The sequence below is a fragment of the Arachis hypogaea genome, chromosome 5, assembly GCF_003086295.3.
Source record: "Arachis hypogaea cultivar Tifrunner chromosome 5, arahy.Tifrunner.gnm2.J5K5, whole genome shotgun sequence".
Lineage (NCBI taxonomy): Eukaryota > Viridiplantae > Streptophyta > Magnoliopsida > Fabales > Fabaceae > Arachis > Arachis hypogaea.
Genome location: NC_092040.1, coordinates 5,941,205 through 5,959,099, shown reverse-complemented (window position 1 = coordinate 5,959,099; position 17,895 = coordinate 5,941,205). Strand labels below are relative to the sequence as shown.

General features: G+C 25.5%; 1 protein-coding gene across 1 annotated transcript; it reads right to left on the bottom strand.

The window, feature by feature from the left end:
* Positions 1–12,501: 12,501 nt before the first annotated feature.
* LOC112800435 (uncharacterized) lies at positions 12,502–14,524 on the bottom strand. Its single transcript, XM_072236633.1, has 2 exons — positions 13,173–14,524; positions 12,502–13,073 (listed from the first exon to the last, which is right to left on the bottom strand). Exon 1 carries the CDS (start codon positions 14,041–14,043, stop codon positions 13,177–13,179), a length of 867 nt encoding a protein of 288 aa, XP_072092734.1. The 5' UTR covers positions 14,044–14,524; the 3' UTR covers positions 12,502–13,073; positions 13,173–13,176.
* Positions 14,525–17,895: the final 3,371 nt, after the last annotated feature.

Sequence of the window (17,895 nt, the reverse complement as noted above, 5' to 3'; positions counted from 1 at the left end):
TGCAACTGGCTACCAGACGGCATTTCAATTTAACCACCCACCAATCGAATACCTCCCTGAACGCTTTCAACATAAATAGATGTGGTCAAATATCTGAAAATTGAAGTGCCAACAAAAAATAAAGAACTTTATTTGAAAGGTGCTACATGAAGGCATATCTGTTAAACAGAAATTCCAAGAACAAATTCCGAGTGTTAACTCACTCTGCCCCAGATGCAACTTGGCAGAGAAAACAGTCGTTCATTGTATCTGGACGTGTGCAGATTCAGTGAAAACTTGGAAGACTTCTGAAATTACTGTGCTACCCTACGAAGAAGAAGCATGGAAATGGTGGTTAGCAATCCAGAATAAAATTGGTCAAGCAAGGCAATCAGAAGAAAGAAGAGAACTAGTTGCAAATTTGTGCTGGCAACTGTGGAAAGCGAGAAACGAGTTAGTGTTTGAACAGAAGCACAGATCTCCATTGTTATGCTTGGAAGAAGCTCGAAGAGCAGTGACAGAGATAGAGCGTACAAGATGACAATTTCCCTTTTTTTATTGCAATTCTGTCCGAAGGATATGTGTTACTTTGTTGGATCTTTTCCCTTCCTATGCTTAGTGTAAGTTAGCACAATTGGACTCAAATGCAATAAATCTTTACTGTCTTAGGAAAAAAAATCTATCTCCAACCAATCCAACCCAATTATCACACCACACATTCACTAGTGACTATCTCTCTATCATCATTTATTTCTATCAGACCAATGTATTATAATATTATTTCTTTCAAAATCTTAACTTAATAAAAAAAGGTAACATGAATAATTATATCTTTAATACGTCTCTTTAAACAAAAATATCTTTTGGATTTGCTTTATTTTTTGCATAGACTTTTATTTTTCTCTTTTTATTTACTTTATACTATTTTTTTTAAGTTCACTAAGGATCGAACTTTAGAGATTTGTAACATAGAATTCTGATATCATATCATGATACCACTTCTCCCAAACACTTAAAATGATAGAAGAAGGAAACATGAATAGTTATATATATCGCTAACAGAAGGCAAAAAGGTTTGAACGTAGAGAAGAGAGAAAGAGAAGGAGAAAAGGACAGGAAGGAACAACAGCCATGGTGAGAAAGACAGTAGTGACAAAACGAACTTGTAAAAACGATGTTATTAGCGTGACATTGAATGACGTTAGGATGCCAGTGCAATAGAGATAGCGAAAGATGAATTGATAGAATAACAACAAGTAAAGGTGAACAACAACATAAAGAGATGACAATGATGGCGAAAACAACGGCACAAAGGTCGAGACAACGATAGCAAATATAGAAGAAAGATCTCGAGATTATGAGTGAAAAGAGTGAGAAGAAGATAGAGGAAGACTCAATATAGCAAGTATGGAGAAAAATGACAATATAATGAGAAGATATTAGGGTTTAAAAAGTACATGTTTCGAGATTTACCTAGAACTAATGTGATTTGGGTTTGAATGTGAGATCCAAACTCTTCTTAGAATGAGATGCTCCTTTGTCTCCTTAGCAAGGTGATGCTATCCGAACTCTTTTGGAGAGGATGATTGGGGCATCTGTAAGGGATTTCGATACTTAAGTTAGCAATGATTTTAGGCAAATTTTTAGTAGATTGAAGTTCGAAAAATACCTAAAAGTGTTAGGATATTTATAGTTGTGGGTAAGCCAATAACCACTTTATGAAGTGGTTCTATCTTTGATGGTCGATAATTATTTTCTTTTATTAAAGAAGTTCTTAAGATTTCTTTTCTAAATTAATTGGAGAGCTTGTAAAAATTAGTTATACTCATATAGATAAATAAGGTTAGATCTGCGTTTTTGTGTCCGACTCCTTATCAAGTCGGATAGGTCATAATGTAAATCAAATTATTAATTTGTAGAACGTTAGTTAGACTTTAATTATTTTGGATCTTATTCTTATAATAAATAAGAATATAAATCATACATATGAACAAATAAATTAGGATTTAAGAAGTAAATTATTTGAAATTAAATTAAAAGAGTAAAAGTGAAAAATAAATTTGACTAATCATTAACTGTGAAAAATGTAACAGTAGAAGTGTAACTAAAATTATTTTAAATATTAAGAAAAATTTAAACTAAATAAACATTATGAATAATATTTTTTAAATTAAAAAAATAAAAAAATACTGGCGAACTCTAGTGCACTCTAAATACTGTAGGGAGTGTAGTGCTCGTAAGTAACAAAATAACTTAGCAGGCTTGGACTTTTATTTTTTTTGATAATCTTTTAAGAAAAGAGTCACTTAATTAGGAAGTTATTCTTTTAAATTTAAATTATTTATATAAAATATAATAAAAAAAATTAAAATTTAATTAATTAATAAAAAATACAATAATACTACTCTTATTTTTGTAAAGAAGCATCTGAGGATGATACAAAAATAAAATATACTTTAATTTATATTCTATTATTCTATTTTGAGATTAGAAGCACTAAATTTTTTATATTATTTTTTATTCGGTGCTAATTCTTTATGCCCAGTAAACTCCTTTGTTTAATTTCGTTTCTTTCTTTCAATATAAAAATCAAGTGCCATATATAATTTAAAACAATAATCAGAATTTATTATTTTTAATTATTAACTTAATTTTTAAATTTAATTTTTTTAGTCTAATAATTTAATAATATATTTTTAATTATTAATAACTAAATAATAAAAATAATAAATTTTAATGATTGTTTAATATTTTTTCGTAATTTAAATCAAAATCTTTCTATAACAAATACATAAAAATTAAAACTATCTGTACGCGGTACTGTATACATATCATCATTTCAAGGGTGAAAAATATTATAAGTGCAATGAAGTAATGAAGACAAGATACATTATTGATTATAATTAACAAGCTAAGGATTCGGTATCTGCATGATCTTAAAAAAAAGTAGTATTGTCAATGATAAAAGGTTTACTTACATACATGTGGCTGCAGATTGAAGACTGCGAAGTTTCCTCCCTTGCTTTATTCGTATATTTTTCTGTTTTATTTCAAATCACTATGCTAATTCGTGTGGCTTACACATTATATTGAATGATGAATATACATACATGAAACAGTTCTTTTTATCGTACATATCAACAAAAATCAGCATGAGCAATAATACACATTTGCCACATGCATCTCATCATAATATCCCATAGATAGCATGTCAGGATAAAGGTCTAAAACTTGGGATATATAAAATTGAGATATTGTAGATATCTTTTAAATTTTATAATAATGATACACAAACCAATAATAAATTAAAAACAAAATATTCACAGAGTAGTCAACTAATTGTTAATTATTTAATATTTTTTATCATTGTTTTAATTTACAACTGCATTACATAAAATATAGCTGCCAATACAGTAGCCATGACGACTCATCAGGAGTGATAGAATGAAAATTACCTACTTTTTTTTCTTGTTGCCGTAAAATAAAATAAAATAGTTGTGAGCTCTGTTCTTGAAAGCAAATATTTAAATTTAATGCATTGTTCAAAATTTTGGCACTATTATTTTAATGATGATATACATATTGCTCAACTATTAGATTTTATAAGTTGTTGCTTATGGTAATCATCAATAGTTTTTAGGTGTTGATAAAATTATATAGCCACTATAATAATGGACACAATAGACCCACTAATTATATGTATTACTATAAAATAATAGTAAACGCATGAGTATATATGACATAATTAAGATGGCTACTAGCTACATTACCTTAAAAAATTATTTTTAAGAATAACATATGATTAAATAAAGAGTACTGTTAGGAAGAGAATAATTTTAAATTATATTATTTAACTTAGAGTAAATATTCAAATTAATTTTTAAAAATTTTTAAATCAAATATTGTAATTTTTAATAAATTTTTATTTTTTATCAGTCTTTAAAAATGATCTTTATTGAAAAAGTTAGTCTCTCTATTATTTATTTTTAAGAGTAACTGATTTGTTTTATAATAATATATTTTGAAACTTAATTATCTTATAATATAAGTTTTTAGAGATTTATTTATCTAATATACGTATTAAAAATTTGATTAAAGCGGCCGAAGAATCAATCTGTTTAACAAAAATAATTTTTAAAAATAAAAATTTATTGAGGAATAAAATACCTAATTTGAAATTCTTTGAGACTAATATGAATATTCTATTTTTAACTAATATCTATAATTTTATTTATATAATATTCATAATTACATATTTATTAAATATAATATTATGCGTTTATTTAGCAAAATTAATGAATGCAAATAAAAGACAAAAAAATTTTGGCTACCTTTGGCCCTTAACTGTTTTTGTAAATAAAATTATAAAACCGTACCGTTTCATTTGCTAGCACATCAAAATTACATTATTTTTATTTTATTATCCCTTGAATAATTATTGGTAATACAATATTATAAATTTAGCACATAATTTTTTTATATACAAATATATAATAATAACAAAATTTGGTGAGTATTCTTTTGGTACAATTAATAATATTGGATTAACTACTCAAAACAAAAAAAATGGTATTTTAATTTACTAAAAACCCATACAAATATTTTATTCATAACTTTGAGAAAAAGAAAGATATCTAATAACCAATATTATTGTTTAGTTTTTCAACATATATCCGTAGTAGTTGTCCAGCAAAAATAATAATTTGCATGTATTATTATTATAATATTTGTCCTATTTTACAGCATTATCAAACAGAGTACAGAAACATCTTTTTGTGTATTTGTTTCTAGTATTTGTATCTCAGCTTCACTGTCATCTCAATATATTTAAATAGGTACGTACAGCTTTGACACTTGTTCACTTTGTTTTAGTGGTCCAGAGGCCCATCAGAACTAAAATAATCCCTACTAACCAATTATCGAAATTACATTTATTTTCCTTCTCTAAGCTTTTGATAATGATCTTGATGAACTGTTGTTTCTAATAATGATTTCTTGAGTTCTATTATTCATAATTCTCAGTCTAGCGGTTATTATTCAATTAAAAATGATATAATCAACAATAAATGCACTCGATCATCATATGCGGCTGCTGGTTGAATAATAATGCAGGTTGTTAATTTAGAACATACAAATTAAATTAATGTACATAGTAATTTTGTGTGTGGAAGTAGCTAGCAACAGCAGCTAGCAGTTATAAATAATCATCATATGCAGTAGTTTGTCAGCAAATATTCAATTTCACAAATTAAATTGTTTGAATGTAACAGTGTGTATGTGACGATATATATATATATATATATATATATATATAGCTGATGAAGATCATCATATACATATATATATATATAATGAGTAGCCACTAGCATAAAGACAATAGAATGAATTTTGAGGATATTCTGAGTAAGGAGGACCACATGCATGAAGACATTAATTTTGCAACAAAACCATAAAGCTCAAATAATGAATGTACACATACAATTTAATTTTATGCGCTATATAGATACATAGATAGATAGCCTTTTTCAATAAATATTAACCCCACACCAATATAGTGTAGTAGTGCTTATTGCTGCACCACTATTAGTACTGTCATAGTTGCTTATGGTGAAGAATTGAAGATGGATTGAACAACATGCACATGTTCCAGGGTCCCAACTTCTGCAGCATGTTTAGAAATGGTAGTTGTAGTCCTCTGACACACATAATCTAATGTCCCTTATTTATACAAACATGCATACACCAAAATAAGAGAGATAAGAAATTCAAAAGTACAGGACAGTTAAAGAAGATCGATTAATGGTTCTATATATCTACCTTTTAGGAAAGCTTATAAGGTTTGCTAGCTAAAGAAGATTAATGGTTTCAGCTTTTGATGAAATATAGTATTATAAAGAGAAGATAAAGGGATAATAAATTGATGCACACGCCGCCAATTGCAGCTTCTTTTGCTGTCAATAGACAAGTCCATGTTGTTTACGCATTCTACTACACCTTTTTCTGAATTTCTAATAAAGTCAATATAGCAGAGGAACGAACACTTAGCTTAATTAAGCTCCATTGTTGAATGGTTAGTTTAGAACTTATTAGAGGAGTTGGTGAGTTGTATCTTTTAATTAATTGCATGTGTTTGTAGTGTAAGAATAATGCATATGAAATTAAAGTCTCAAGTAGATAATTATGATTCATAATTTGACACGGGGAAATAGTTACTGCATGCATGCGTGTTAGTTGTAGATTTTCTTCAGCAAGTTAGTTCCACGTGGCAGTTGTTATTGCTATTAAATACAAAATTATAGACTGGTATACTTTTATTTGAAACCGCAGTTAAAGAGGTTCTTACCCAGTTACCCATGAGATCAGAAATTACATTAACTAATATGCTACGCAATCTCTGATCAAAGCTTATTTTGCCACACACCACACTACACTACAACTACTACTTTCGGCAGAACACAAAAGTACATATAATATAAAACCCTCTCGCTAGCTACTACTTTCAGCTTCATTTCTCTCCCTTTAAATGTTCAAGTTTAATTAGGTGAAATTTCTATATGTATAGGTCATGCCTACTAGCAGCCCCTTTACTAAAGTGAAATATTTTCGTTGTAGCAATTAATAAATATTGAATAAAATAAATTTTAAATTATTTTAATTTAAGTTTTTGTTTTTTAAATATTATTAATATAATATTTACCTACAAAAAATAATATACTGTTCAAACAAATAAATATTTAAGAGGTATAATAATTTTATAAATATAACATGATAATAATGTTATGATTATTTAGTTATTAAACTTATAATAATAGCATTTATTAATAATATTATATTTTTTCTAAGTTTAAATTTGTAAAAAAAAACTATATGAATTATTATATCTAGGAAAAGTATGAAAAGCTAATGGAATATTTGTACAATGTGTATAATTGAGGTTTATGGAGTATTAGAGATATAACCATTAGTATTACCTTTTCCTATCAGCTGAAACTTTTGGGAAGAGTGATATCATGACATGGTATTAGAGTCTTAAATTCGAAAGGTCAAGAGTTTGATTCTTGATAAACCCCAAAATCAGTTTAAGTTTTGGTTTTGGGAAGATGTTTATTATTCCTAGTACTCAAATGGTTATTCTAAATAATAATTATTTCGGCTAAAAAAATTGGGCATTTTACTTGGGAGATATATCATTATATTCATTCGGTCCGGGAAGGTGCATGGAATGATTGACTAATTAAGATTACTAGCTCGTGTTTTGTATGTTTGTTAAATTCATATGTCTAATTTCTAGAGTAGTTTATATGTTCTTTCTTTAATTCTTCTTAGTTATTGTATTAATTGGACACCAACAATGTTATTTGATCTTCTTCAAGTGAAAAAGAAAAAGAGAAAAATTGGAAAGGGATTTTTTTTTTAACTATAATCTTTTCTACTATCTTTTTTAACTCCCTCGGTAAACAGATCAAACGGACATCATAATATATACAAGATGATGGTTAGCATTGTCAACAAACTATAATTCAAATAATATAATCTTTTTATTTTTATTTAAAGTTCTTGAACTCGAATCTCATTTTTAATTTTAGAAAAAAAAATGATGATGAACGTCGCAGATATACCCCGATCCTATATGTATGTGAAGGCACGGAGATGAATTTGGTACGTATATATTTTCTAATTTAAATATTTTTAATTAAAATATAAAATATTTATCATCTTAACTAATGCAAGGAGAGGGTTAATTAAATTTCATAGTTCTCTACTCTCTACATACATTTGGTAATGGATGTTAACTAATTTTCACGTATATTTTTATATATTTTTAATTTGTAATGTTACATAGTCAATAAATATTATTATTTTGAATCAATATTTGACCAATAATAATTTATATTTATATTTATAAATATTTATACATAAAAAACATACAATTTATATCTATATTATTAGAATTTGCACAATAAATTAATATAATATGTAAATATAAATTAATAAAATTTATTTATTAAAAATAATTTAATATTTATATTAATTAAATAATAATTAAAATTATAAAAAACTAATATAGTCTCAAGAGTTTTTTTTAACTAATTATATTAAATATATATTAAAATTAAATATTAATATAAAATATATATTAAAAATAAGAGAAAAACTGGTAGAATATGGTAAAAATCAAAATGAGTTGGAGATGGAAAAACAAACAAGAGATGAAAGCGTATGTGGGGACACCGGGACAGAGAGAATCAAGACTTCAACGGAAAGAAGAAGAAGAAAAAGGAGGGGATTACTGTTGCATTAGATGGGTCATGGGTGTAGATCTAGAGTGTTACACTAATTGATCTCCTGTACCAATTACCTAATTATTTACAATTGTATTATGTTAATAGTAATAAAAATAATACAAAGCGAAAGGATATAATATTATTGAGAGATATATACGTAACTAAATCGGAGTGACAAATTTCTATCCATTTAATTCATCCGTATTTTTGCATCTGAATCTTGAATTTTCAATTTTCAATTTTAGTTTCAAGAATCAATCCCTTCTAAAAATTTCAAATATTGTATACGATATATGTCGTTTTCCAATCCCAGAAATAAAGTCCATGATATATATATATAATTGCATTATTTACATTGACTGAAAATTACTCAGAGAATTGCATCCTTAAAGGGAAGGGTGAACAAGCTCAGCTATTAGAAGATGATGTTAATTAGTAGTACTATACTATGGTTAAACAAAAGTATTTGGTAAAAAAAAAAAAGCTAAAAATTGTCCAATTTTTTTATTAACTTCTTTAATTACAACACATATTTATTGTTCTTCTTTTCACTCTTCTCATTTTTTTACTGTAACAAATATTAATAATCAAATAAAATATGCATTAATTACATCAATAGTAATAATAGAAAGTACATTAATAATATTCAGATTGTTTTATCAACTATTATGACAAAGATATTATCTACTATGTGTGCCAAATTTCTAGCCTATTATGCACATAATTTACTTAATCCATTTTCTTTTCTTGTTATATATAGTGAAAATAGTTAAAATATCTGTAATTTAATATCTATAAAATTTTATACATAATATTTATAATTTTATACAAATAACATCTAGAATTTTATATATATAATATTTATAATTAAAATTTTTTTACTATTAATATTATCTAATTTTAAGATATGTATTTTTTAAATTATCTCACACATATATACTTTAATAGATCATAATTTTAAATTATTTTAATATTTTTAGCAAATATTCTTATGTATATTTATTTATTAATTTTATTCTGATTAATTAATAATTATATTTAATAATTTATTTTATTATTTTATTTCATTTTTTATTTTTATTTTTTATTTTATAATATATAATTTATATATAAAAATATGAGTTATACAGTAAAAGTTATTAAAATATTTTTAATTTAACATCTATAATTTTATATGTATAACATCTATAACTTTAAACATAATCTACAAACTGAAATTAATTTGTTATTATTTATTTTTTATTTTACAGGTTATATAAACCAACAGTTTTTTTTATGTTTCTGATTTTTAATAAATTGAGATTAACTAATTTGAGATTTTGAATTTTTTGTATAAAATATATTGTAGTAATTTAAAAATATTTTTTAGAGTTAATGATATAAGGATTTGAAATTTTTATTTAAAATAAAAATTATATAATTGTAAATATAATAAGTTAATAATGAGAGAGAGCTTTTTGAAATATAGTTTTGATAAAATTTAAATTAATTTTTGGTGTAATTAAATAAAAAATATTTATAAAAAAAGTAATTATATTAATTAATTAAAAAAGAATAATCTACACTTTTTTTATAAATGAGAATATTATTAAATATATATTTTTATTTATTATTAATAATTTTTTGTTACGTTCACTTATAAAGGTTAGTTTGGATTGGTTTTTGGAAAAGTACTTATTTTTTTATTTTTTTAAAAAGATCTTTTTTTAATAGATAAAAATTATTTGACATTTAGATAGACTTTTTAAAAAGAATTTTTAAATATTAAAAATGTATTTTATTTTTATTTTTTTAAAAGCAAAGTATTGCTAGCTTTTAAAAAAATAAATAATTTACTTTTTTTAATAAAAATATTTTTTTTAAAAGATGTATCCAAATAAATTTTAAATTAAATAAAAATATTTTATTTAAAAAAAATTTACTAAAAATGTCAATTCAAACTTTATCTATTATATGAGACCTATAATAAAGGTTATCAAAATTCCAAATCCTGACTTTCGGTACATATTTAAATGGTCATGTTATACTTCATGATAAAAAAAAAAAGTGTAGAGAATCAATCTTTTGTATTTTTAGTTTTAAAATTTAAAAAATTAGAGAAGTGAAAAGTTGTTTTTTTTTTATTAATAGACTTCTTGTTTTTTAATGGGTTGATTCTAGTTGGTTACTCTTCTAGTTACTTTTCCAACAGTGTTGCGTTGTTTGATTTTATTTTTCCTAATTTTTTATTGTTAAATTACAAAAGCTTACCTAATCCTTTCTATAATTTAAAAATGGCACAAATTCTAAGCAATATTTCAATCGTATTCCTTTGATTTATTTTTTTTTTTAATAGGAACAACAAAATTAGCCAATAAATATTTTATATTTTAAATTAAAAAATTACACAACCAAATTAAAATTCAGATTAATTATTAATTGAAGTATAATGCTTCTCTATATTTGTCCTATTTCAATAATGCTTTTGACATTTGGATTTTAGTATTGTGGCCTTTTCACTAGCGTTTTCATTATTATTGACAAAAATCTATTTGTTTTTTTCCTGTATTAAAATTGTATATATTATTAAAAGCTTTATTCTTATCTCTAATAATATATTAAAGGTTGTCAACAAGTAGGATTGGAGTTAGTTCATTACTAATAAGGCAAGAATATCAAAGATGAAAAATAGATCTTACATTTATGAATTAAAAGAAAGTAATGCATGGAGGCATTCTCTCACCTTACAAAGATGCAACTTCAAATTAAAAGTTCATTGACTTCTGACCAAATTCTTATATTTATTGAAGATCTGAAACAAATATTATCGTCAAGACAATTAGGCTAATCACGGTTGTTTTTTGGTTCAGTCGGTCAAGTTAGTTATTAATTAATACTTTTTTTCTTAAGATTTGGATTCTCTAAAATTTGAATTTCGCTTTAGAGAGTAAAATGTGATCTTTAACGGTTTATTTTATAGGTAAAACTAAGAATAAATATGAAAAAGAAACTATTTAAGGATAAAAGATCACACTTTATTCTCTAAAATACAAATTTAAAATTTAAAGGATCCAAATTTTTCTTCTTAATCTTATATGAGTCTTTAAAATCATAATTATAACTGACCTTTAAGGATTTAGAAGATAGAAGAAGCAAATTAGATACATATAAAATTCGGATTCTCTCCAAACTTTAATAGTTAATTTATAATTTTTTTAAGATGGTTTTGATATACTTAAATTTGTATCTCATTTTTAAATATCTAATTTACAAATATTAATGAATTTGTAGTTTTTACTAAATTTTCTTATCTAATTTTTTTGCCTTTAAATTTAAATAAATATTTCAAATAAATTCCATTCAAAAGTATACAAAAATTGAATATTCTTTACTCAACTTCCAGTACTTAATTAATTTAATATCCCTCGTAACCCTAAAAGAGAGAGTATTCTACATCCATGATTGAATTTCTAAATGTTAACAATTAAATCTATTCACTTGATATATTCTTTAAATAGGGAGTTTTAGGACCCATTATTAGTAAGCAATGACCATTGTAGAATTGTCAGTTATATAATTATAAGATTTTCAATATTTATCTGAAGACGGATTAGTTATAATTCATCCCTCTAGTATTTTTTTATAAATCCAAAACCACTGAATCCTTGTAATAACTTAACAGTGTTTCTATGGTAAGTTTTGTTTTTCCCTCTTCATTGTTCATTTTAGAATTTTGTGAATGATATATACAAATGGACCTAGCTACTTTAATTTGTTTTTGTTATTTTTATAAAATGGATTTAATTATTTTAGAAGAAAAATTGTGAGAGTACAAGGAATATGGAACACTTTATTTCTTTTTTAATTCTTCAATTATAATAAGTTTTAGTATAAGTATTGAATTTTTTCTTTCTTTCAAAAAAAAAGCAAAAAATAAAATAAAAAAAGTTAAGAAGAAAAATAAAAACACACATGTCCATAACAAATTAAAAGAAAAGCTGGCTAAAAAAATTATTAACTACTAAAACCAAATGAAATTGCATATTAACATACTAGAATTTTGATTTGTATGCAAAATAATTTTATATTATTAAATATTATGTTAGAACAAAATAATAAACTTTTAAATCTATTATCTAAAAAAATCATCTTACCTAAATTTAATTAAATAATTACATAAATATATATACATTAAAATTCAATTCATATACGAAAATGAATATGATATATTAAAAAAAAAACAGGTGTGAACAGTGAATATAATATTACAGCGTTTTACTTAAGCAATAATGGGTTGAAATTAATAGTCCCCACGGAAATGTATGCCCAGACACAAATCTATGTACTTAGACCCCTCTACAAAATGGAAAATGACACTTCACTGCAAACTTTTTCAGTGTCTCCTTCAAAACCCTAATCTTCCATTTCTAATGTAAATTTCTTTTTTTAGGAACAAATAATAATAACATCAATAAATAACTTACATATTTTTTTCCTTTTTTTTTTTTTTTTTTTTACATGTGGTGGCTCTCCTTTCCTGAATCCCTTCCCCACCCCCAAATTGCTCCCTCTCCATGTGCGCACCTTCAGTCCAAAAAAAAGTAGCAACCACACACACTCATAGAAAATCAATTTAGTTAAACAAAAAGAGAGAATTTGAAGAAAAATGATCAAACAAAAAAAACTACCCACAGTAGTTTCCATCAGCTTCATTGTTGAGCAACTTAAGAAATTAATTACAGCAATCTAGATCTCTAGATCTTCTCTCTCCAAAGGTAAACACCGTACCAGTGTACCACCAGCACCACCACCACCACCATCACCACACAGCTGCAAAAAAGAGAGCAGATTACATTATTACAAGGGTACTAGCTAGCTCGCTCGCTCCATCATGATGCTTCAGTTTATATATAGATGTATGATTCCTACTAGCTTAGCTTGGTCGAGTTGGTGGTCGCTTTTGCCCCAAGCGCAGCTCTAGATCAAGCTCTTCAAGGTGGTGGTGGTGATGGCCGTTATTATTGTCGTTAACGAGGGCTTCTTCAATCACTTTGGTGGAGTAAGTTGGAGAAGAAGAAGAAACGCCGTTGATCCCGGATGGCAAGTCAAGGGAGGGAGAGCAAAGTGGTTGCATCATCGTCATCAAGTTGTTTTGTGGGTAATAAGATGACGATGAAGATGACGTCATGGAGAGAAGAGTGGATGGAGACGGAGATGGAGTAGCGAAGGGAGTGGTACGATTAGGGCTTGGTGGCAAATGATAGAAGACGCACAACCCTGTAGCATTTGAAACCAGATCCTGATGATGACGATGAGGGACATTTATGAATGCTGCTGGTGATGGATATTGATGAAGATGATGATGATGATGAGAAGGAGGAGGCGGTGGAGGAGGTGGAGGAGGAGGAAGAGGAGGTTGGTGGTGGTGGAGGCGAGCGCGATCTCGGCGGTGGACGTTCATGTGGCCGCCGAGGGCTTGGGCGGAGCGGAACTCCCTCCTGCAGAAGGTGCAGGTGTAGGACCTCGGTGGCCACGTGGTTCCCATGATGTTCCTAGTGTCCTCTGCAAAGGCTCTGACCTCCCAAGAGTCGTCATCTTCTTGGTGCTGTTCCCTAGGGTTCCACATCCAAGTGGTGGTGGTGATGGATGAGTTAGGGTTTGAAGGAGGTGGAGGAGGGTGGTGGTGGCGGTGGTTGTTGTTGCTGCTTTTCGTTTTGTGTTTTTGTTGTTGTTGTTGTTGTTGGGATTGTGACAATTTTTGGATCTGGCTCATTGAGAGAAGCCCAATCTCTGCAGCCATGGTACTACTGCCACTGACATTTAAGATAGAAAGATGGATAGAGATAGTGATAATGGGCAGATGAGATGATGAAAATCAAGAAACAAAATCATCATTCAAATCTAAATTAAAAAAACTTTTTAATATATCATGCCTTCGGGTCATGACAAAACTCATCCCTTTAACACAACAATCGAATGTATCACCACTTGTTTGGGATGTAAGCACTTGGAACTTAGTCAGCTTCACATTTATATATCATAAAAATAATAATAATAATTATAAATTTATAGTGATAGGGTAAACTATACTCATCATTAGCTAGCTACACAACTTGTCTCAATGCTATGGACAATTTCTTTCCTTTGCCTTCTACGCCGTTCAAATATCTCCTCCTCCAATTAATTTTTTAATTTCTCGGCTGCAACACTGCGATACTCCGTTCCTTCATCGTAGCTTCAACAACAACTCAAAATTGACACAAGGATTCAGAATGTGAAAACGATGTATTACACACTCTCATGCTAATTAATTACTTCCTGTTTAATTAGGAAGATATGTATTTCGTACGTGTGACAGTTATTACTTGCCTTTTAGGTCTCTATTTTATTAATATAAAAATAAATAATTAAATAGGCAAAAGTAACTAATACAATGTATTTATTGGAAACTGTATGTAGAATTCTTTCGAACAAATAATTTAATTTATCTTGTATTTTCAATTTTTAAATAATAAATTATTTTATACTCCTTTAAATATTTAAATAATTCCTATAAAGAGGTAATAATTAATATTATCTATAATTTGAGAAAAACAAAAGTTGGACAATAAAACAGAGAAATATCTTTGCAAAACTGGCAGACTATACGAGACTATACTGTATGTAAGCAAAGGTGTCTATCTGCTACTAAATATATAGTCTACCACTCCTAAATTGAAAAAGTAAAATATCGTTTTTGTCTTTAATATTTGGGGTAAATTTTAAAGTTATCTCTAACGTTTCAATTGTTCTATTTAAATCTCTAACATTTCAAAACTGATTCAATGTTATCCTGCCGTTAGGGATCCGTTAACAGAATTGACGGCGGGACAAAATTGAGAAAATTTTAAAACGTTAGAGACTGAAATAGAACGAAAACGTTTGAGACAAAAATGATACATAGAAATAAATTTTAATTGTATCCTTCAAAAATATCAATTTTTTACTATACATAATATTCAATTATTTTTTAATCACATCTAAGTAAATTACACTTAATCATATTACTTTCGTTTTAAATAAATTAATCTTTTTTTATAATTTTACTCTTAAAGATTTTTAGTTATCATGAAATGTTTGTAAAATGACTAGTATATAAACTTGCAGAAAAGAAAAAAAATATATATACAATAAAATATAAATTATACTTTTTGTTCCTAATGTATCAAAATTTTTTAAAATTATAAAAAATAAATTTATTTAAAATGAAAGCAATGTGATTAAGTGTAATTTATTTAGATGTAATTAAAAAATAATTGAATACTATGTACAGTAAAAAAATTAATATTATTAAAAGATAAAATTAAATTAAAATTTATTTTTATGTATCGTTTTTTTCCCTAACATTTTCGTCCTATTTAAGTCCCTAACGTTTCAAAATCGTCTTAATTTTGTCCCGCCGTCAATTCTGTTAACGGATTCCTAACGGCAGGACAACATTGAGTTAATTTTGAAACGTTAGGGATTTAAATAGGACAATTAAAACGTTAGGGACAATTTTAAAACTTACCCTAAACGTTGGGGACAAAAACGATACGTTACTTTAAATTGAAACTAAGAAAACCTTAGTTACAATAGTTAATCACTTATTTGTGATATTGACTAATAAAAAAAACACATGAATTATTATATTTTTAATATATATATATATATATTTTTGCAATAGTCTTTTTGATTTTGCGTAAAATTCTCTCTTTTTTATTTATATTATACTAAAATTTTTTCTTTTAAAGTCAACAAATATCAAACTTTAAACATTTGTTAGATTATAGGAGCTTAGTATCATATCATAAAATTATTTTTTTTAAAAAATTAAATAATAAAACAAGACACATAAATAGTCATATTTTTAACCAATATTAATTTAACTCTTAAGAATCTACTAATGCCTTGGTTTGATTTTTCAATGTTTAATCAATCCAATTTCGGTTCCTTAAAATTCAAAGTATTGTATTAAGTTAGTTTTTGGTATATTTTGATGAAAAATATGTTAAATCACAAATATTTTTTTATATTTGATTCAGTAGCTAACAAAACAAATAATTTGATATACAACCTTGAATTTATGAGGACTATATTAGATTAACTAAAAATTGAAAAACCAAACAAAATTATGAATTAAAACTTTAGAGAACATTAAATTTTACTCGAGAGTAAATGAGAAATTATTTTATTCTTACATTATATATAAGACAGATCTTATGCAAAAAGTGATTAGTTAAAAATTTTAACTAATAGAAAAAATAATATGATTAGTTATATCTCTAACATACTTCTTAAATAAAAGTCTTTTTTAGGTTTGTTTAATTTTTTATATGTTTATTTTTTTCTTTTATTTATTCTATGTTGATCGAATTTTAGATTATTCGGATATAGAATTCTAATATTATATCATAAAATTATTTATTTCAAAAGTTTAAACTGATAGAAGAAAATAACAAAAATGATTATATCTCTAATAATAATATTTTTTAAATAATCTACTTGCACGAATAATATATTTTATTTAAGTAATGTTAGATACCCAATTTTTTTCGGTCAATATTAACTATTTTTTTTAAATTATTTTATTTATCTAAAAGTATATACATTAAATGATATTTATTTCAAATATTAAATTATAAATTTAAATATTAAAATTAACTAAAATTAACTAACTAAAAGTTGATTCTCTTTGAATCCTATTTTGTTTTACATGTAGTATTCCCGTTATGACCTTTGCAATATGATTGCAAAGTCATAAAGCATAATAATTATTCTCATACTTGACAGCCTTTTAAATATTACTTCTGATTCATGATTTATCTTATTTTAGGGATTTTTTTTATACGAATTATGTATTTTTAAATTTAATTTTTATTTAAATATTCACACTAACTATTCTGAGATAAATATAGAGTAAATAAAAAAGAAAATTTAAAATTTAAAATAAGCAATGTTAACTTTTTTCTATACAAAATAGTTAATTTTTTGTGCACGTGTGTGAGCCAAACATCCAAGTAAAAATTAAGGTGACCATTTAGATAAAGACGTTTATTTCATTTTTTATTAAAGATATTTTTATATCGTGTTTTAATTGGTTTTTGTATAATTTATTCGATATTCTTTATCATATATTATTAAATTTTTTAAAAAATTTTCTTTTCAAAAATAATAAAAAATATTTAATTTAGACTAAAACCAAAAAGGTAATAAATTAACTATTAGATTTTTTTTAAATTATTTATATAAAAAAATATATCACATTCATAAAATATATATAAAGCTCTTAAAATTTTTACAAATAAAAAAATAATTAATTTATATTCGTACAATATATAAAATAATTACGGTATTATTACTATATTATAGATTAAAATTCACTAATTTAAATTTTGTTTTCATTTTTAATATAAGCATTAGAAATAAATAAATTTTTTCTAACAAAATGTAGTGTAACAAAATATATATAATATTAATTAATTTTTAAAAAATTTTGAAAAAATAGTTTTTTCTAATAAAGTGTTATTAGAAAATTAACATTATAAAAGCTAATTTCAACCAATATGATATAATAGGTTATTAAATATATTTAATACAAAACACATTGAATATAAATTTTTATTGAGTTTAA